The sequence below is a fragment of the Nothobranchius furzeri genome, chromosome 7 (genome assembly GCF_043380555.1).
Source record: "Nothobranchius furzeri strain GRZ-AD chromosome 7, NfurGRZ-RIMD1, whole genome shotgun sequence".
NCBI classification, from domain to species: Eukaryota; Metazoa; Chordata; class Actinopteri; order Cyprinodontiformes; family Nothobranchiidae; genus Nothobranchius; species Nothobranchius furzeri.
In genome coordinates, this window is record NC_091747.1 from 71,566,995 (window position 1) to 71,588,220 (window position 21,226).

Below are 21,226 nucleotides of genomic sequence, written 5' to 3' on the forward strand. Positions count from 1 at the left end.
AAGGCTGAGCCCAACCACCCCGCGGAAAAAACTCATTTTGGCCGCTTGAATCCACAATCTTGTTCTTTCGGTCACTACCCAAAGCTTTTGACCATAGGTGAGGACTGGGCGCTAGATCGACTGATAAATCGAGAGCCTTGCTTCCCGGCTCAGCTCCTTCACCACAACCCAATCTGCCTGTCGCTCTCCCGATCCCTCCTTCACTCACTCATGAACAAGACCCCGAGATACTTGAACTCCTCCACTTGAGGCAGGGCCTCTCTCCCGACTCAGCCACCACAAGCTAACAAACCATACCTCAGAAACCTTCTTACCCAAAATCAAAAGCTAGTTGTGACTAAACCACTCAAAGGTCAGAGGTCAGGGATAAAAGTAGTTTCTTTAATTTAAATCCACATAAAAGACAACATTTCAGTTAATGCATGTGGATAATCAAGACTTCTGTTTTGTTTTCACTGCACATAAAAACAAAAACGTGTTCTTGTTAAATACCGTGACTTCATGGCTTCATGGGCAGATGATTGTTAATGATGGCTTTGTCCTGGATAATCATAATATTAGTTTATCTATGAGCTGGAGGCGTAAAGCCGGGCGCACACTATGACTTTTTCCCTTTATTGAGACGATTTTCCCCTTCCCTTTACACATGTTGATTGTTTTTATTTTTCACACTTCTATTTTGCACACAATGACAAGGATTGTCAAGGAAGCATCAAATTAAACTGAAAAAAACATTGATTTACTTTCTTTCCTTCATCCTACTCATCCAACCCCCATAAATCCCTGTGTCCTCCTACAGCAGTCCTGAAGGACAACAGACATCAATAACACAATAAAAAGTCAGATGTGTTGTGTAAAAACGGCTATTTTTAGCACATTTGCAGGTCCGACATGTTCCTACCAGATGTATAGTGTAAGCAGTCAGGTCGCATCCCAGAATTGGGTCGTAAAGTGTGAGCACATGACTCGTGAGATTTGCCCTGTGAGGCAGTCGTTCAGTTTGAGCTGAAACGGAACGCTACGAGTGAAAAAGTTGCACAGTGTCCGCCCAACTTAAGAGGTGCTGCACCCTCCAAGTGTTTAAACCTGGAAATGATGCCACAAGAACATTGCGAGACATTTGCCTAAATGTGGGAGAATACGAAATTCAAATGGACCATGATCAAGGTCGGCATTACAGCGACAGCTTCCAGGAGATGTTGCCAGAGGGTTGTTGGTGCCTGTCACTGTAGAAACTGGAAACCAGTTGGTGGACACCAACAGTTATAGCAGCCAAGATACAAAAGAAGGAAGTTTTATTGGCTTGGCTGTCCCAGGGGACTCCTGAATTAAAAGGCTAGATATGACCGGAAGAAACGATGGTTGTTGAGATTTTTGAGGCCATGCAGAAGGACCTCCAGTTGGCCTAGAAGATGTTCTGGGCAACCATATGTGTCACGGTCGGGGTAAATCTCCTGTGTTTTTTCCTGAATTGTGTCTGCAGGTGGGTGTGGCTGAGATTTGTCAGCTGTTGGGCATCTACATCAAGGCACCAGGGTACTTAAGGAGCAGCACGACACCACTCCACGCTGGTTGATTACTCAGTTTGGGTAGATCCGACCACTAGTCTAAACTTGACTAGTAATCCGTTTGTTGAGATTTAACCTGTTTTGCTCCGCTCTGCTCAGGTGCTCATCTCTACCTCCAACCCCTGCAACAATAACCCTGGATCTTCAAGTCCGTCTCGCTGCTCTACCCTGGTCGCCCGCTCTCAGTCCCCCACCCACTTCCATCCACCTGCTCACCCAGACCAGACTCCACTCTCCTCCTGCTCCCCTTCTGCCTGGAAATCTGTAAGCCCTGTGCTGTCTGTTACCTTCTTTCTCCTGCCCAAAGTTCATCAAAATACTCACCTTGTTTCTCCTTCCTAGATTCGTGCCGTTGTGTACACGCCCTCCTGAGTTCTATCGTTATTCCTGCTACCCCCACAGCACCTTTAGTTCCCGTTTATCCTCCTGCTCACTGTAACATTTTTTGCATCTCAGTCCTCCCATTAGTTTTAATAAATTTATATTCTCCTCTTACCTTCTGTCTTCTCGTGTTGGTTCTGTATGTCGTGGGTCAAACATCTAGTACCCAACATGACAGAATCAACCGGCCAAAAGACTGACCCCATCACAGAATCTATTCTGGTAGCGATATCCAACACCTAGCCAAACACGAACACAGTTTACAGACCCTTCTTGGAGAATTAGCTAACACGAATCAACGGTTATTTTAGTTAGATACTATGTTTCATCAGCTTAATTCAAAATTCGACACCCCGGAACCACCCGCCCCGTCGTCTGTTTCACCTCCCGTTGCATTTCCTGTTCCCACACCAGTAGTGCACTTCCGGGTCGCAGATGCACCTCCGTGTCAGACCTTCTCCAGTGAGTTTGGTAAATGTAGAGCAGGGGTGTCAAACTCAAACTCACACGGGGCCGAAATGAGACTCTGGGACGGAGTCGAGGGCCAAACTTAATATTTTTTGAAAAAGTGACGGCAAATTTGCACATTTTCTTTATCAACATATATGCAATTTTGAACCTTTAAATTTGGAAACAAACTTATTTCTGCATTAACACTGAATGTGGAATAACCAAATTACACACGAGCAAGTCAGTTTTAAATAAAAGGCATCAGTGGTATTCATTACTTGTGGCATATTCAGCATTTTTAAAATCTATTCAGGATTTATGTTTTCTTGTTTATTCATCTTTCTTATTTTTTATTCTCCTTTTTTTCTCCTGTAATAAGTGTCATCGCTGCTGTGACGTCTAGCTTTCCCCACTGAGGAACAATGAAGGGATTTTCTATTCTATTCATCTATCTGCAGCCTTTCCATTTCCTGTTTACTGTAGGTTAAATCTTTTCTCACGGACCAACAACAAAATAAAAATATCATTTTATCTTAAATGAAAATGCAACATCTCACTTGTTAACTTTCATGTTTTGGAGCAGAAAAAGAGCATAAAACCAACATATTTAAAGCTCAGTTTGCTCCACTGGTTTACTGTGATGCTCACCTGTTCCAGCCAGATACCTGCATCATGGGGCTGATCTGAGCTGAGGAGGAGACTCCTGTTGTTTTGTTCATCTTCATCATAATAATGACAACATTAGATGACAACAGGTGCTCACATAGGTTTGTGCTGATGAACATGACTGAGCAGCTTGACCATGTTGTTGTGTGTCGGGGAGGAAACACGACCACAGAGTCGTGCTGGTTTGAGCGTGTCGCTGCTCGCTGGAGTTATATCGGCTCTGTCTGGAAGTTAGTTGGAAAACTTTCTCTTTCAGTCGTGAACACGTTACTGAGCGGCTAGAATCTCCGTTTCTGGGCTTCAACGTCAGAAAATAGCTGAGTGAACTCGGCGCTGAGTGAGAGGAGTGTAGTTTGTCCGAGACAGCGGAGCTGCAGAGACCGGCAGCAGGCGCTGAAAAAACACAAAGGAGGGGGCTTCGTCGGCTCCGCGCTGATGCCGCAAAGCATCATGGGAATTGAAGTCTTTGCGGTAAAATCGGCCAGCGGGCCAGTTTTAATATATTTTTGATATCTCGCGGGCCACATAAAAATGCTCCACGGGCCGCATATGGCCCGCGGGCCTTGACTCTGACATATGTGATGTAGAGGGTTCCTATTACAATGTCAACTAGCTTTCGAACGATCTCCCGATTGTTTTTCAAGTGACTCAATTAAAATATCCTATATTGTTAGCCTCCTTAGAGACAAGGCTTTAGCTTGGGCTGAAGCTAAATACAGTGAAGCTAGTTTTCTGCGTTCTTCTCTCGTTAGCTTCCTGTCCGAATTCAAACAGACATTTGACTCCACAGAGTCTCCAGCTGAAATCGCTAAAACACTATGGAATCTCCACCAGGGCAAACAGTCTGTAGCTGACTTCACTATTGAGTTCCGAACCCTTGCAGCCACTTCAACTCTAGATCAGTGCACACTGATGGGTGCATTCACAAAGGCTCTCAATGACCATCTAAAGGACCAACTAGTTTTCTGTCCCGAGTCAAACAGCCTGGAAAAACTCATACCAGTGTCCATGAGAATATAGAAGCGGCTGAAAGAGACACTAAAGCATCACTGCCCTCACACGTCAGTTGTTCCCTTATTGTCTCCTAAAACTCCTACCTTGACCAGCAATGTGTCACTTAAGACCGGAGAGGAGCCCATGCAAATTGGGAGAACTCGCCTCTCTTCTGATTTCTAAATTCTAAATCCACACCGGAGTAGGCAGGAACTTGAGTCTCATTCGCAGGTCCTTCTGGTGGCCGTCCCTCTTCAAGGATGTCAGAGAGCACACCAACGCTTGTCATATGTGTGCCCGCAACAAGGGGAGCAATCAACCCCCATTTGGTCTACTTCATCCACTTCCCATCCCCACTCGACCCTGGTCTCACATCTCTCTCGACTTTGTCACTGGCCTGCCACCCTCCAAGGGGTTTACTGTAATCCTGACCATAGTGGACCGTTTTTCCAAATCTTGTCACCTTGTTCCCCTTAAGGCTCTCCCTTCATCTGTCGAGATCGCTAATCTGCTTGTTAAACATGTGTTCTGTCTCCATGGCATCACCACAGAAATCCTGTCTGCCCGCGGCCCCCAGTTCCTGTCCCGCCTTTGGAAGGAGTTTGCCACCATCCTGGGGCCCGAGTCGCTCTCAGTTCCGGCATCCACCCACAATCCAATGGGCAATGTGAGAGGATGAACCAGACCCTGGAGACCATGCTCTGCTGTGTGTGTTCCTCTAAATCCTCAGCGTGGAGCTCTCAACTAGCATGGATCGAGCACGCATACAATGCTCACACCTCCTCCTCCACATGAAAATCTCTGTTTGAAATCGCCCTGAAATACCAACCACCCTGTTCCCTTCTGACTCAATGCCTGACACCTCTGGTCTCCTATTCATCTGCTGTGCGAGGCACATCTGGACTCAGACCACGACAGCTCTCCAGCAAACTGCTGACAGCAACCGCCGCATTGAGGTCTGGCACCGGCGTCCGGCCCCAGCTTGCATTCCAGGCCAGAAGGTATGGCTTTCCACTAGGGACATTAGGCTCAGAGACACCACCAGGAAGTTGACCCCCAGGTTCATTGGACCTTACACTATCACCGACGTCATCAGCCCAGTCATGGTCCATCTGTCCCTGCCCCATTTCATGAGAATCCATCCAGTCTTCCATTTATCCCTGCTGAAACCCATCTCCACCAGTCTTCTGTGCCCACCTCCGCCTGCCCGGCACATTGGCGGTCACCTGGTGTACTAAGTTCGCAGGCTCCTTGATGTGCACTGCTGGGGTCGGGGAGTACAGTACCTGGTGGACTGGGAAGGATATGGGCTCGAGGACCGCTCATGGATTCCTCGGTCCTTCATCGAGGATCCTGCCCTCATCAGGAACTTCGAGGCTTCTCGTTCTGCCTCCTCCTCCTCTGCTAGGCCGCCAGGTGGCATCCATTGAGAGGGGAGTACTGTCACAGTCTGGGTAAATGTCCTGTGTTTCTTCCTGAATTGTGTCTGCAGGTGGGTGTGGTTGAGATTCCCCAGCTGTTGGGCATCTACATCAAGGCACCAGGGTACTTAAGGAGCAGCGCAACACCACTCCACGCTGGATGATTACTCAGTTTGGGTAGATCCGACCGCCAGTCTAAACTTGACCAGTAATCTGTTTGTTGAGATTTAACCAGTTTTTTTCCGCTCTGCTCAGGTCCTCATCTCTACCTCCAACCCCTGCAACAAGAACCCTGGATCTTCAAGTCACGTCTCGCTGGTCTGCCCTGGTTGCCTGCACTCAGTCCCCCACCTGCTTCCATCCGTCAGTCACCTGCTGTTTCTCCCCCGGGGTCCCCCCCGGCCGTTGGATTATCTGCTCACCCGGACCGGACTCCCATCTCCTCCTGCTCCCCTCCTGACTTCTATCATTATTCCTGCTACCCCGCAGCTCCTTCAGTTCCTGTTCATCATCCTACTCACCTGCAACATTTTTTGAGTCTCAGTCCTCTCATTAGTTTTAATAAATGTATTTTCCCCTCTTACCTTCTGTCTCCTTGTGTTGGTTCTGTATGTCGTGGGTCAAACACCTAGTACCCAACATGACAGTATGATGACTTTGATGAAGGTGATGCGGTACTTCTTTTATTACCAGATTTGACTGCGGCCTTGACACATTTGAACATGCCATTTTTAGCAAGATCAATGGGTAGGGATTACTGCAGTGGCTGTACAGAGGGTGAAATCTTACCAAATAGATAGAAGTTTCTGTGTTAGTATGGACCATTTCTCATCCTCCTGCTTGGACTTCCCTTGGGAGGTTCTGCATGGGATCCATCCATGGCCCCTTCTTTTCTGCCTCAAGTTCCTGCCTATTGAGATGCTTTTTTGGGGGACATGGAGTTAAATTTCAACTCTATGCTGATGAGTTTTAAGTTTCTTTCCACTTGCGGTGAAGGACTACAGGCTCACTTTAACTTTTGTTGGACTGCCTGGTGGGTATTAGAACTTGGAAGGGGTATAACTTTCTAAAGCTCAATGACAAAAAGACTGAGGTCATAGTTTTGAACCAAGTGATAGACTTGTTAAGGGACACAGGGTTGATGTTAGATTGTGGCACCCTATAAGAGGGACATTGTTTCTAATCTGGCTCTTAAACTGGACTCATCACTTGAACTGCACGGCCAGATAAAAGGGATTGGGGCAATGATGGCTCAGAGGTTAGGAGTTCATCCTGTAAATGGTGGGTTGCCAGTTTGAACCCAGGCTCCATCAGTGTCAGTTGTGTTGCTGGGCAAGACAATACAACCAACGTGCCTGCTATTGGTGGTTAGTGGGACCGGTGGTGCCTGTGTACAACAGCCCCACTGTACGGTGTCAGTGTGTCCCATAACGGTGGGCCAGGAAAGGACGCATTCTTGTTTGAGGACCTCAAGGACTATTGTTTGTATGACAAGGTGTCATTCCTTTTCTAAGTATGCTTTTTTTTGTTTGATCAACAAATAAGAAACCCAGATACTCTCAGTCCTCACTGATTTCCCACAAAATAATCTGGAGAAACACCTGACCTGAATATTTTGGTCTTGACTTTGAATACAGTCAAACAATTACGACAACATTCTTAAGTGTACAATGGCAGGAATATTTCCTTTACGACTTCTATAAACTCTCCTAAGGTTGTCACTTGAGTTGGCCAAAATAAACTGGTTTAGCTCCAGTTATTACATACCTCATCATCAATAGATAAAGAAAAACACGGATATTGGACATTTGCAAAACCTGAAACCATGACTTCATCATAACATCACAATGCACGCACACACACACGCACGCATGCACACACACACACACACAGTGAGGTGAGCTGTATTCATCCAGAATGACTTTAATGTCACAAACCTGTGTTGTTTTCATCACTTCCACAAACAAAGTTGCAGATAAGAATGTGTTTGCTTAAAAACAGGCAGTGAAACTAAACCACAATAATTTTCGGCGTCCACAAGGCTGCAGGTGTCATCACAGCTTCACGCTCTTTCCTTCAGATTACAATCATGGTTTTAAATACAAAGTCATCATAGAAATATTAACATCTGGCAGAGACTGAAACTGATTCAGAGAGGACACAGTGGCAGCTTACCACTGTAATATTTCCTTTCAATATTTAAATTTTAAAGAAATACTGGAATCTAGTAACTAGCCTAAGTCTTCATTTAAGTCAGTCAATTATTTTTTGTGATGCACCCCTAGGATACATGTAACTTTTTGCAAAAAGTCATCAGCAGGGGATCTGAAGGACTCATAGCTGTGATTATTTTAAAATAAAGTTTCAGCTCAAGCACAGATTTTTAGTTTTATACATCCCAAAACTACAAGAATCCTTTGTCATGAGTTCAGAGGAGCTAGCATGTTGTTTTGGACAGATTTATTGAACTCTGCTGTGTGATCACAGACGCCTGTGTGTCTAGAGTCAAGTTATTGCATCGAGTCATCAAACAGACGGTTTTCTCCAGGAACCAACCTGGCAAAACCCCACCATAGATATGATGAGTTCTGAAATCGTGCGAGACAAATGTGTTTATTTATCCTTTCACCAAAAATGTCTTCATTTATAGTGTGAATTGTGTTCTGTAGTCTGCAGAGAAAAAACCTGTAACCAAAAGCTGGAAGTTCTGAGGAAAACAACAAACCTCTGACCCTGTTGGATTTGTCCTTTAAACTGCATGTTGTCAGGTGGGAAAATGACTCTAAACCAGCTACAGCTGGTCATTAAATCAGTTTTATACATTTAAACATGATGTTTATGAAGATTTTATTTTTGGGAAGATAGGACTAGGTGCCACTTGTGCCCTTCCATAGTTCAGAGTAAGGTTAGCCCACACGTCTCTCTTAACACATACAACACTGCTTGACTGAAGCGCTCCACATGAATGTTGTCCCACAAAAACACTGACTTAATGTTAAGCTGCCGTTACAGCACCTTGTCTAGACGTTCACTAAAACCCGCTACTGCCAGATAGTTAGCTCCGCTGCTAGCTGTTCTCATCAGTTTTCATTCACGGAACCGAAGGAGCTTTTCTCTCCCGTACCGAACACTCTGGTTCAATCCGGTTATAAAGCACTCATGCAGCTAGTTCAGAGTTGGGCTACTGAAACACGCTGGTGAATAGTTTTGGTCTATACAACACAGAACTAGCTTTAGCACACTAGCACCAACATCAACTTAGCTAACCAAAACATTAGCAAACTGCATTACTATCCTAACTGTGGTATGTAATGTACGAAAGCTGTTTTGGTGACTGGAATATGGTAAATGTGGGGCTGTCAATTCTCACGCATTTGGCCCACTTCACACGCCACACCTCCAATATCTCACGATGATCAATCAACACCCCTCCCACTATGACGGTCAGTTAACAGGTAACAGGATGAAACCCTCCGCGTGCAATCGCCTGCTCTGACGGTCAGTGAGCAGGGCGAAACCAGCCCCCTGTATGTGGCCTGTATTTGATATAGCGCTTTTTAGAGTTTTACACACACACATACACATACATGCACACAAAATATTTAATAGTTGTACATTTAAATGTTTGTTCATAAGTGTGGGTGATACTGTATATCAGTTAGCACAGAATCAGTCCAAGCCTGACTCGCATTTGAATCCCACCCATTTGAGATGTTTTTACTGCCAGAAAAGCTGTTTTGTGTCGGTGTCATCATTATGTCTTGTTTTACAAGCAGGTTTTACAGCTTACCCCGCTTTCCACTGGCCGTGAAAGTGGTAGCGTAACGTAACAGTGGCGTTTTACCCGTGAGCTCAATCTCAACCGGGAGCAATTCTGTGACGTGAAACGGGAGTGAAAGCGTTCCACACAGCTGATCCCGTTAGGTCACAAAATCACGGGAGAACTGCAACACAACGTGTGATTTCAGAAGTCCACTCAATAATGAGCAAGCAGAAAGACAGCTGCATGTATCAAAAAAAGTCAGTGGTTAATTTTTTGTTCTGTTTACATTGGCTACGAGGGTTATACCATAAAATTACATAAATTTACATGCATGTGACTTTTATTTTGAAAGTTTCAAGATGGGTTTTACACTGCTTTTGAGTTTGACTCCCTGTTTGGCAATCTAAACAGCGGCGTTTGTTTTGGAAGCGAAGTGCGTAAAAAATAGACTCGAAACATAATGATAGCGTGCTCTGGCTTCTGGGGTGCGTCCAAATCGTCACACTTCGCTGCCGTTGGAAAGAACTCATCCACTATAACGGCGGCTCGTTGCAGCGTAGTGCGTTTCGTAGCCGTTTCGTGAAGCTTTCTCATGCAGTGGAAGGGAGGAGTTAGTTTGACTTTGGATGCAGAATAACACTCAAAAGGGACAACTAAAATAAAAAGGCTTTTAAAAAATATGTCCTGTTCATGATTTCTATTTAGAGAAGGAAAGCAAGGAAGAAATTTGAATGAAGTCAGAAATCGAATGTGTAATGCAAAAATTTAAATTTTAAGCCTTATCGCCCAGCCTTACCAGTAAGTAAAATCTGTATGGCTAATGCTGCTCATCTGTCCACCTGCAGCACATGCCAGCAGAAAGCTGAACCCTCCTATGATTGAGTAGATGGGTTTCTTACCGGTCTTTGAGGTCCAGTAGGTTCTGACTCTCTCCGTCGAGGACGTCCTGATGGCAACGAGTGACAAGGCGACTGGGCGGGGCTCCCACAACTCCTTCTTGAGGCCTCCTCTTCCGTTAGTGTTAGCATCCCCCGGCTGTTCTCCCGGGTTTGAGTCTTTGGACGGACCACCAGTTCGCCGCCTGCAGGAAAACCCAAAGAATTTTAAACAACTGTCGACTGGAACGTAAAATCTGAGATGCATGAAAAGTGACAGAGGGAGAGAGAAAAATGAGGAGCCTCTCATAATCACATACAGCCGGGTGCGAATGTTTGTTAATCTTCATGATTTTCCTGTATAAATCATTGGCTGTTATGATAAAAAACTTCAGTTGAATAAATCCTATAGGAGACACACACACTGATGTTTGAGAAGTGAAACAAAGTTAATAGAATTTACAGAAATAATTGTTTAAACAACACAAGGCAGGTGAATAAATTTGGGCACAGTTGTCATTTTATTGATTTCAAAATCTTTGGAAGTAATTAATGGGATTATAAATTGGTTTAGTAAGTTCAGTGACCCTTGACCTCTATACACAGGTGAATCCAATTATGAGAAAGTATTTAAGGGGGTCAATTATATGTTTCCCTGCTATTTGAATATTCTCTGAAGAGCAGCAACATGGAGGTCCCAGAACAACATGTCTCTCATGAGCTGAAAACAAAGATTGTTCACCATCATGGTTTAGAGGAAAGATTCTTCTTCCGGCTTTTGGAGAGTACAGACGCTTTTTTCTCCTCTACCTCCCTCCTTATCCCAAGATTCTTTGCCCTGCCTGTGCACGGTGCTTTCTGCATTTTTTTCTGGAAGCTGGAAATTATTAAAAATGGACCTGGTCAGTTGGTCTCTCAATGCGATAGACAAAATTTTTTTCAACGATGAGAACAGAAGACAGGGATCCCGGATGCCCCTCTGGGACAGAGCCAGCTGGGTATATCATGGGACTCCTGGAAACAGTGGAACCTGATCTGCCTCTCTCAACTGCCTGTAGAGGATTCTGAAGACGTTTGGATATTCATCGTTTTGGTGTCGGGATTCCTGCTGTTAAGCCTGAGCGGTTACCTGGCTTACCGGAAAATTAATGAGCTTTCAAGGAATATTGGCTCAATCCCGGAGCTCAGGGATGGGATGCATCGTACTGTGAACGCACAAACTCATATAATTGTCGAGATGAGTCGTAAGCTTGGAACTTTGGCTGAGATTCAGGCTCTGGCACAGAAGGTGGATTCCATCAAGGAGCGAGTGGACGGATCAGCACGGATTGGGATAGATTAATTTACGCCATTATTGGATCTAGACGGGTTGAAGACCAACAGAACACTAAGGCAGAGCGGAAATTATCTCTGCCTGTGCCCAAAACCATTTTTATCTGAATCTGGTGCCCGTGGAGCCTGTGAGGCTGAAGTGAGAACTCCCCCCTCAGAAGAAATGTGGGATGCTGCTGTCGCTATGGAAACTCTTTCTCCCTATCTCAGCCTGGGCGGGACTGTGACCGGTGAAGGCCATGGAACCGTATCTAGGAGTCAATGTGCTCTCTAACCCATTATCTCCCTCCAATGTCCAAACGGAGGTGGTGAGCGCTGCTCTTGCGGCTGCACGCACTGAAGTGAGGAGAGTCGCAACCCTACCGCCCCACAGATGCAGATGGAGTCTCTGTGCACCGTTCAACTATTCGGTGCACTTTACACAAGGAGATGCTGTATGTGGGAGTGATGCAGAGGAAGCCTTTTCTCCATCCACAGCACAAACAGAGCTGCTTGAGGTTTGCTAAAGCACATTTGGACAAGGCAGCTTCATTCTGGAATATGGTGCTGTGGACTGATGAAACTAGAACAGAGTTATTTGGGCATAAAAAGGGACGTTATGCATGGAGGAAGAAGAAGCCAGCATTCCAAGAAAACACCTGCTACCTACAGTAAAACATGGTGGTGGTTCCATCATGCTGTGGGCTGTGTGGCCAGTGCAGGGACTGGGAATCTTGTTAAAGTTGAGGGACGCGTGGATTCCACTCAAAATCAGCAGATTCTGGAGACCAATGTCAGGAATCAGTGACAAAGCTGAAGCTGCACCGGGGCTGGGTCTTTCAACAAGACAACGACCCTAAACACTGCTCAGCATCTACTAAGGTGTTCATGCAGAGGAACAAGTAGAACGTTCTGGAACGGCCATCTCAGTCCTCAGACCTGAATATTGTTGAACATCTGTGGTGTGAGTTAGAGAGCTGTCCATGCTCAGAAGCATCAGACCTGAATGAACTAGAGATGTTGTGTTATTGAAGAATGGTCCAGAACACCTTCAGCCAGAATCCAGACTCTCATTGGAAGCTATAGGAAGAGTTTAGAGGCTGTTATTTCTGCAAAAGGAGGATCTACTAAATATTGAGGTCACTCCTTTTATTGCAACGATTTATACAGGAAAATCATGAAGATTAAGCCATTATGCTTTATCTATATTGCACATTTAAATGGCAACGTCATTACCCCAAAGTGCTGCTCAACAGTAATAGTAATAAAAACAAATAAAGCATTATAAAATATAACCACAGGCAACTAAGACAGAATATATAGCACAAGTTTATAAATCCTAAAACAACAATAAAAAAATCACAGATAAATAAAAAAAAAATTAAGAGATGTAAGCGAAACTTGCAGCCACTTAAAGTATCTTTAGTTTAGTTTCCGGAGTTTTCTCCTTTCAGAAATTATGTAGGACTTTTCAGAAATCTGTAAAACTGATTATAGTGAGGTTTACTATAATACAGCGGTTCCCAAACTTATTTAGCCGCGCACCCCCTTCTATGTCCCGACCATGTCGACACCCCCCCAGCCCCCACATCAGGGCATGGCTATATATATACAGTTGTGGTCAGAAGTTTAATACACTTGTAAAAAATATAATATAATGGCTCTACTGAGTGTCCCGTTATTTCTAAAACTCTGATTTTTCTCTGATAGAGTGATTGGAACAGATACTTCTTTGTCACAAAAAACATTCATGAAGTTTGGTTCTTTAATGTCTTTATTATGGGTTAACAGAGAAAAGTGATCACATTTGCTGGGTCACAAATATACATACAGCAGTGCTAATATTTGGTTACATGTCCCTTAGCCATTTTCACTTCAATCAGGCACTTTTGGTAGCCATCCACAAGCTTCTGGCAAGCTTCTGGTTGAATCTTTGACCACTCCTCTTGACAGAATTGGTGAAGTTCAGTTAAATTTGATGGCTTTCTGACATGGACTTGTTTCTTCAGCACTGTCCACATGTTTTCAATGGGGTTTAAGTCAGGACTTTGGGAAGGCCATTCTAAAACCCGTATTCTAGCCTGATTTAGCCATTCCTTTACCACTTTTGATGTGTGTTTGGGGTCATTGTCCTGTTGGACCACCCAACTGCGCCCAAGACCCAACCTTCGTGCTGATGATTTGAGGTTATGTTGAAGAATGTGAAGGTAATCCTCCTTCTTCATTATCCCATTTACTCTCTGTAAAGCACCAGTTCCATTGGCAGCAAAACAGCCCCACAGCATAATATCCCCACCACCATGCTTGACTGTAGGCATGGTGTTCTTGGGGTTAAAGGCCTCACCTTTTCTCCTCCAAACATATTGCTGGGCATTGTGGCCAAAAAGCTCGATTTTTGTTTCGTCTGACCACAGAATTTTCCTCCAGAAGGTCTTATCTTTGTCCATGTGATCAGCAGCAAACTTCAGTCGAACCTTAAGGTGCCGCTTTTGGAGCAAGGGCTTCCTTCTTGCACGGCAGCCTCTCAGTCCATGGAGATGCAAAACACGTTTGACTGTGGACAATGACACCTGTGTTCCAGCAGCTTCTAATTCTTGGCAGATAATCTTTTTGGTGATTCTTGGTTCACTCTTTACCCTCCTGACCAATTTTCTCTCAGCAGCAGGTGATAGCTTGCGTTTTCTTCCTGATCTTGGCAGTGATGAAACAGTGCCATGCACCTTATACTTACAATCGTTTGCACTGTTGCTCTTGGGACCTGCAGCTGCTTTGAAATGGCCCCAAGTGACTTTCCTGACTTGTTCAAGTCAATAATTCGCTTTTTCAGATCCATGCTGAGCTCCTTTGACTTTCCCATTGTAGCGTTTGTGGGCGTTTGTATCCAATGAGCCCTATTTACCTGGCCTAAGAGAAGTCACCAGCTGTAGTCACTCATAATCACTCACAAGAAGTTAAGAGGCCATGCTATGAAGCTCAATTCACTGACACGTTTCTAAGTCACCAAAATTGCTAGATCATGTTGCTGTATGTATATTTGTGACCCGTCAAATGTGATCACTTTTCTCTGTTAACCCATAATAAAGACATTAAAGAACCGAACTTCATGAATGTTTTTTGTGACAAAGAAGTATCTGTTCCAATCACTCTATCAGAGAAAAATCAGAGTTTTAGAAATAACGGGACACTCAGTAGAGCCATTATATTATATTTTTTACAAGTGTATGTAAACTTCTGACCACAATTGTATATATATATATATATATATATATATATATATATATATATATATATATATATATATATATATACATACAGGAAGCCAGTGGAGGTCAGTCAGTACGGGGGTGATATGGTCATATTTTCTTGTCCCTGTCCGAAGGCGAGCTGCTACATTCTGGACATTCTGTAAGTGACCTAAAGTTGCCTGTAGTAAGCGGATGTATACTGCATCACAATAGTCTAGCCGAGAGAAGATCATGGCATGAATTAAGGTCTCAAAAAGGTCACGAGGAGCATAGGCCTAGTGAGTAACCTCAGCTGGAAGAAACTAGATTTCACCACCGCGCTGACCTGATCTGAAAACATGGCACTTGAGTCAAAACAACCCCCAGATCCCTAATTGTTAACGAGGCTGCACACACATCCAGCCCGCCAGACCTTTCCACCCTGTCTCCCAACCCTTTGGGCCCTAACATCCCCCAACTGAGAGCTTTTGAAGATTGGCAGCAAAATTCATGTCCCAAATATCAACAATTGTTCACATTCTCCAAACACGACTAAAACTACAATCAAAACAGTTCAGATGGAAAACAAAGCCATTTTAAATATTATTAAATCAAGATACAATAATACGTGAACTTTATTCTAAAAGAGCATCTGGCCATCACGGCAGCTGCTGGAAAAAACCCAGGACACAAACCATATCAGAGGAAGAGTGAGGACAAATGTGCAAGGGCTTTAATCCTGAGTAGCTCTGGCTGATCCAGAGTTCCTTTTTCAGATTAAAATATCTCAAACAGCAAATAACGAAATGATTTCTGAAGCTGAAGAATCTTAGCTGGAGGTGTGTGCACAAAACCCGACCTGGCACCCACGCTTCTCACAATCAAATCTGCAACCAGCCCGACTCATTGGTTTAAAATCCCAGTCCCAAGACCCGGACCCAGACAATACCCTGTTGTCTTCATCATTACCACTGACTGTATATTTCATGAACTGACCCTTCGTGACATCACATGTAAGCTTCCGAAGAGTTGAACTGAAGCAGTTGTCATCTCATGTGTCTCATCACTTCCGGGAAATACAAAGTGAAGCTGAGAGCAGGGATGTGAGAGTGGGAGCTGTTGATCGACACCCATTAAACTCTGAGCTGATGTACCTACGAGCTCACCAAAGCTAACGGCGGCTGGTGGTGGCCACTTTTAGCCAGAAACCAACAGTTGAGCGACTCTGCAACCCTCTGCCTTCCAGGCTGCAAAAGTTTTAACCCTTTTCCTGCCTGCTCAACCAATTGGTAGAGCATTTATTAAGTCCCTACATCACATTGAAGCATTAAATGAAGTTAACAAGAAAAAAAATAGTAAAACAAGAAAATTCTAAATGGAGTTGCTTGAGGAAAAGGCATAGCATTATTACATTGCATTATTGTTGCATTAATATTACTACAATTAGTATATTAATATTATTAATTTACATGAAACTAAAGCCCTTATTGTCCCACATAAAAAAATGCAGAAGTGGAACATTTTTCATTGCGGTCTTCTGTGTTCAGTTTAGTAGTGTCAAACTCGTGCATGAGGGCTGTAGAAGAAGAAACAATGTTTTATATGGCGCCTCTTCAGATAAAAATCACGAGACGCTTCACAAGAACAAAAATTTAAATTTATAAAATTCTTTTAAAAAATTTAATAAAAATAAGGATTTTTTTTATTTTTCTGATCAAAAATTGACAAAATGAATAAGAAAAGGTAATCATGGGATCTAGAGAAAGACAGGCAAGAAGATAGCTTCCTTTACTCTTCTCTCAAACTTTGAAAGAGTCAAACGGGAAAAGCTTACATCAGAGGAGGAGGCCTCAAGTTTCACCTTTCCAGCATCTACAACGCAGCACTAAACCTGATTCCAAAACAGTTTCAGTCACACTCTTCTGCATCTAATCAAAACAACCATTCCACCACAACAGGGCCTAACGACATCAGTGACTCACTAGGAGGTAGGGAGGAGGGGTATTCATAGGTAGTTTCAGCTCATTAAGCAACAATTGGCACCTACAGTTCATAAGCTTGACTCTCCCATATTCCAGTCACAATCGGCAAAGCGCCATAGATGGGAAGCCCTTCAGATTACCATGACCTGGATGACTTGAGAACCTTCACCAGCATAGAAAAGGTCCTCTACTTCACCACACTGAGGCGTGTCCTCCTTGGTGTGCAACACTGACGCTGCTCACACTGCCTCATAGTTGAACCCGGGCATACACACAGCCTCAGCCGTTTGTTCGTGCAACTCGATCAGGAGAAAGTATTGAAATAACAGATCTACATTCAAGAACCAGGTTTAAAGACACGCTTTAGTGGATTTAATTTAAAGCCATGACAGATTGGTTCAGCTTTGCCAATAATACCTCCAGCCCTGATCCTCTTCCTCTCCTCCTGCTCCTCCAGGGGTCGGAGCTCCTCCGGCTCCTCGTCAGTGGTCCCTGACGTTGTCGGATGAAAGTCTCGAAGCTCTGCCTCTTTGTCGATGATCACCCACTCTTTGCTATCAAAGTCTTCCTCCTCAGCCAAAGGGACAGACCGGATGAAAGCATTACTATGAGCTTCCTGGTCGACTGAGGCCACTGACACCTCTTGGCGCCCACTGGCTTGACGATCTCCACGGCAACCAGGATCAACAGACAGCATCTGAGCTGGCTGAGAAGAGTAGACGTGACGAGATGGGGAGCCCAGTATGTCCATCCTAGACCTGAAGGACATGAGATACAAGAAGCATGGTCACATGTTTGCAACTTGGCTAAAACATTCTGCTGAGTCTCAATTTGATCACTGAGATGAGTTAATAAAGTCAACTAAGAGACGTTTTAGTGATGTTTTATGAGTGTGTGCACAAAGCCAAATATTGATGTATTCATTTAACTAAAGGGAGGTGTCAAATCCAAATCACGTGTTTAGGTTTTAGATGGTCAGATCAGGTGAGGATGAGTCCTGATGCCTGTTTGTGCTGAAACCAGCCCCGGCGTTACCCGTGGTCTACAGTCACCTCTGTCCGTAGCCATCGGCATGACCCTCAGCAGCAGACAGGCGGTCCGATTCTGGACTGTTGACTCGACGGTACCGCAAAGGCCGACCCTGACCCGTCGGTGACTCTGGTGCTCCACCTCGAACCGGCGACACCGGACATGTCCCCCGGCCTGCCTCCTCTTCCTGAGCGCCCTAAGAGACAACAAGAAAGTCAAACAGCTTACACACAGACATAAACCAATGGAGGGCCAGTCATGCAACAAGGGTGTTTATGAAAAACAATCTGTTCAGTGAAGTAATGAGAGCAAAGTTGAACTTTGAGAAGCTAAAAAGAGTAAAATAAGAACCACATGTTCATTTAATTTATTTTTACAGGGTTTCCTGTAAGGGTAGAATGCCTTGTCCGGGTCAGGGATGAGGTCCTGGCCCAAGTGGAGGAGTTTAAGTATCTTGGGGTCTTGTTCACAAGTGAGAGATGTGTTTTAGTTCTTGTTATTTTATATCTTACTAGTTTGCGTGCCCGTGCACAAGTGCGGATTATACAAAGGGGCGTGACATTGGATGCAGACGGTGCACGGAACCGAACCGGAACCGCTCAGAATACGGCTGCAGTGTTTTAAAAAGGTAATCCAAGCAAGTTCTAAATTGAATACGGCCACTTCTGCCTTTGATTTTCTTGTTTTGTACTTGGAACTTTTGCGCTAAAGGCTTGTTGGCTAAAAGGTTAGCTTAACAATTGAGCTGCCGATTGCAGCATTTAGAATCGTAGGATGTCCAAGGAAGATTCCACCTTTCTAACCTCTGATTGGCTGGAAGGGCTCTCCTCTGATCGGTTATTTCATGTAAGAGGAAACTGTCTCCCGCGCCGCAGGTTTTTATATTTACAGTCAGATCTGGAGGATTTTTTAAAAAAGAAAATGTGAACTCATCGCTATGATGACCTTTCTGTCACCTAACCCTAACCAACAAACCAGTTTCAGTTTCTTTAATAAAATAACCTGAAAAACATCAAATGTGAACTTGTAATAAATCTTGTTGAGTTTTATCACACTGTTAGACTGTATCTGTTAGCTCTTTTGGGGTTATGTTACATATATATATATATATATATATATATATATATATATATATATATATATATATATATATATATATCTGATGTCTTCACTTTAATAGGTTAAGGCTGTTTACAAGAACACATCTCTCATCATCTGTCTAAATGTTCAAAGCTGATTAGGATTTAGACCTATTTTTCATGAGTTTCCATTATTCTAGAAGAGAAACTGACCTGCTGCACAAAACTGGGCAAAATAGGGCAGTTTTACTATATTTCATACCCAGGTGAGGCACACACGTTTACTACGTATACTATGTATACAATGTTTAATAAGAAAAAGTAAGTCCAACAGTGTGATACATGTAACAAAATGTATTATAAGTTCCCATTTTACGTTTTTCAGCAAAAAATATTCAGCAAAACTGGACAGAAGGGTTATTATAGAGCTAATTATAGCAATAGTATCATTGCTACTAAATGAAGTAGCCAATCGTAGTAAATGATAAATGACCCGCATTTGTATAGCACCTCTCAGAGTAAGGACTCCAAAGTGCTTTACACTACAATGTATCATTCACCCATTCACACACACATTCACACACTGATGGTGATGAGATACAATGTAGCCACAGATGCCCTGGGGCGCACTGACAGAGGCGAGGCTGCCGAGCACTGGCGCCACCGGTCCCTCCGACCACCACCAGCAGGCAAGGTGGGTTAAGTGTCTTGCCCAAGGACACAACAGCAGAATTCTCTGTCCGGAGCCGGGATCGAACCTGCAACCTTCCGATTACTGGACAACCCGCTCAACCTGTTGAGCTGCTGCTGCCAGAGCCCTGGATTGCTAGAGCCCTTCTAGCCAATCAGAGGTGATAAAGGCAAGGTCTTCCTTGGACATCCTACAATTCCAAATGATGGTTGCCAGATCCTAGCAGACATTTACCGGTGCGTGTCCTTTTAAAATAGGACAGGCCCAAATGAGGCTCTGGCGCTAACGACCGTTATGCTCGTTTGAATGCGGTGAAACGACCAGCTGACCTCCGCGCTGTGAACCTGTTTCCTGTTTCACAGACGACCACGTAAGCAACGTTACTTACGAAGCTAACACCCCAGATGAAGACATCCGAGATCTGTGGTGTCGGGGCTGCAAGGCAGTGGAGTCCCCGGAACGTGCTAACACTACAGCTCTACTGGACCAGCTGGACTGGACAGCACATCACCATGGCAACCTACCATGGCGATGTTTCCGGCTTCAGAGACGACCACATTTCTTTCAATTATATGGATTACTTCCTCCTTAAGCGAGCTGTCGTTTAAGAAGTGCTATGAAAACGTCATTGAACACCCAAACAACAATAAAACAATCTTGAATCTTCATCGCAGCACCAAGCACTCATGTGATGTTTGATAACCATGAGCTGAGGTAAAGCCCGTGGTGTCACGACTCATGCATGAGTTATCTCCCTACACCAGCCCACCATCCAGCCCAGACCTTGTTCAGGCTGATCCTGAGTCTGTTGCGGTTGAAGTCGGTGTCTTCCCAGGCCTCTCCTGGCTCTCCAGCATGCTGCTGGACGGCGGTGTCCCCGGGAGGTCGGCTCAGCGGTGGAGGGGGGGCATTCTCCTGATCGCTAAGATGTTCATCCTGCAAAACGTCATCTGTGTTTTCCCTCTGAGGATCTCCTGGGACCGGTGTCACAATGGCACTGTAGACACAAATCAACACACGCTTCACTAGAACATATAAAGTACTGGTGGTAGATCCCAAACTGTTCAGAAGAACATAAAATATAATGTAATACTGGGTCCAGCTCCATTCTGATTGAGGAAATGCTAAGGGGCAGTGGTTTGGTCCTTACCCCACCATGGCTGCAGTGGGTCGGGTGTTGAGCTGTGGCTGAGTGGAGGCACTGGTCGACAGCGTGACATCACTTCCTCCTTTCTCCCAATCAAAGGGTTCGTTCTCAGTGATGATTCGCTCCTTCATGCTGTTCTCAAACACCGACATCAGCAGCTGGACAAAATAAGAAGGAAACAAGGTAAACTCCTGCTGCAGAAACAGACAGAATTAATCCTGCGGTCGATACCTGGTAATCTGGCTTGGTGTAGTAATCCAGGGCCAGCACATGGTCCAGGAAGACACTAAATTCTGAAGGCATGTGCTTGAGCAGCATCCGATGGTCGAAGCGCTCTTTAATCTGACCAACTTGCTCCTGACCAAAGAAAAAAACATTTCAGCTGCGGAAGATTCAGTAAATTAGCTAAATCAAGTGTACTTTACTAACGGGAAAAGAGAAATTACTAATCCTTATTTATTTTTTTTTTCAGCCTGTTTCTATTGCAGATTAGTTACTAACATCCATAGAGACTCTTGTCCCTCAGTGTGAGTGAGTGTGTGACTTCTTATTTGTCTCTGTGTGTCCCTTTGATGGTCTAGAGACATGTCCAGAGTGTCTAGCTTGATGACTGCTGGAGCTAAACCAGCTCCTTTGGGCTTTACTG

The 21,226-nt window shown here is 44.3% G+C and overlaps 1 protein-coding gene across 3 annotated transcripts in view; it reads right to left on the reverse strand.

The window, feature by feature from the left end:
- Positions 1-21,226, reverse strand: part of ttbk1a (tau tubulin kinase 1a) — a 112,497-nt gene that overhangs the window by 35,597 nt on the left and 55,674 nt on the right. For all 3 annotated transcript variants that reach the window (XM_070553698.1, XM_070553697.1, XM_070553696.1), the window contains 6 exons: positions 20,812-20,937; positions 20,584-20,738; positions 20,217-20,430; positions 17,687-17,859; positions 17,052-17,392; positions 10,142-10,323 (listed from right to left, as the gene is read on the reverse strand). In XM_070553698.1, coding sequence (XP_070409799.1) covers positions 10,142-10,323; positions 17,052-17,392; positions 17,687-17,859; positions 20,217-20,430; positions 20,584-20,738; positions 20,812-20,937 — 1,191 coding nt within the window. The remainder of the gene's footprint in view (positions 1-10,141; positions 10,324-17,051; positions 17,393-17,686; positions 17,860-20,216; positions 20,431-20,583; positions 20,739-20,811; positions 20,938-21,226) is intronic.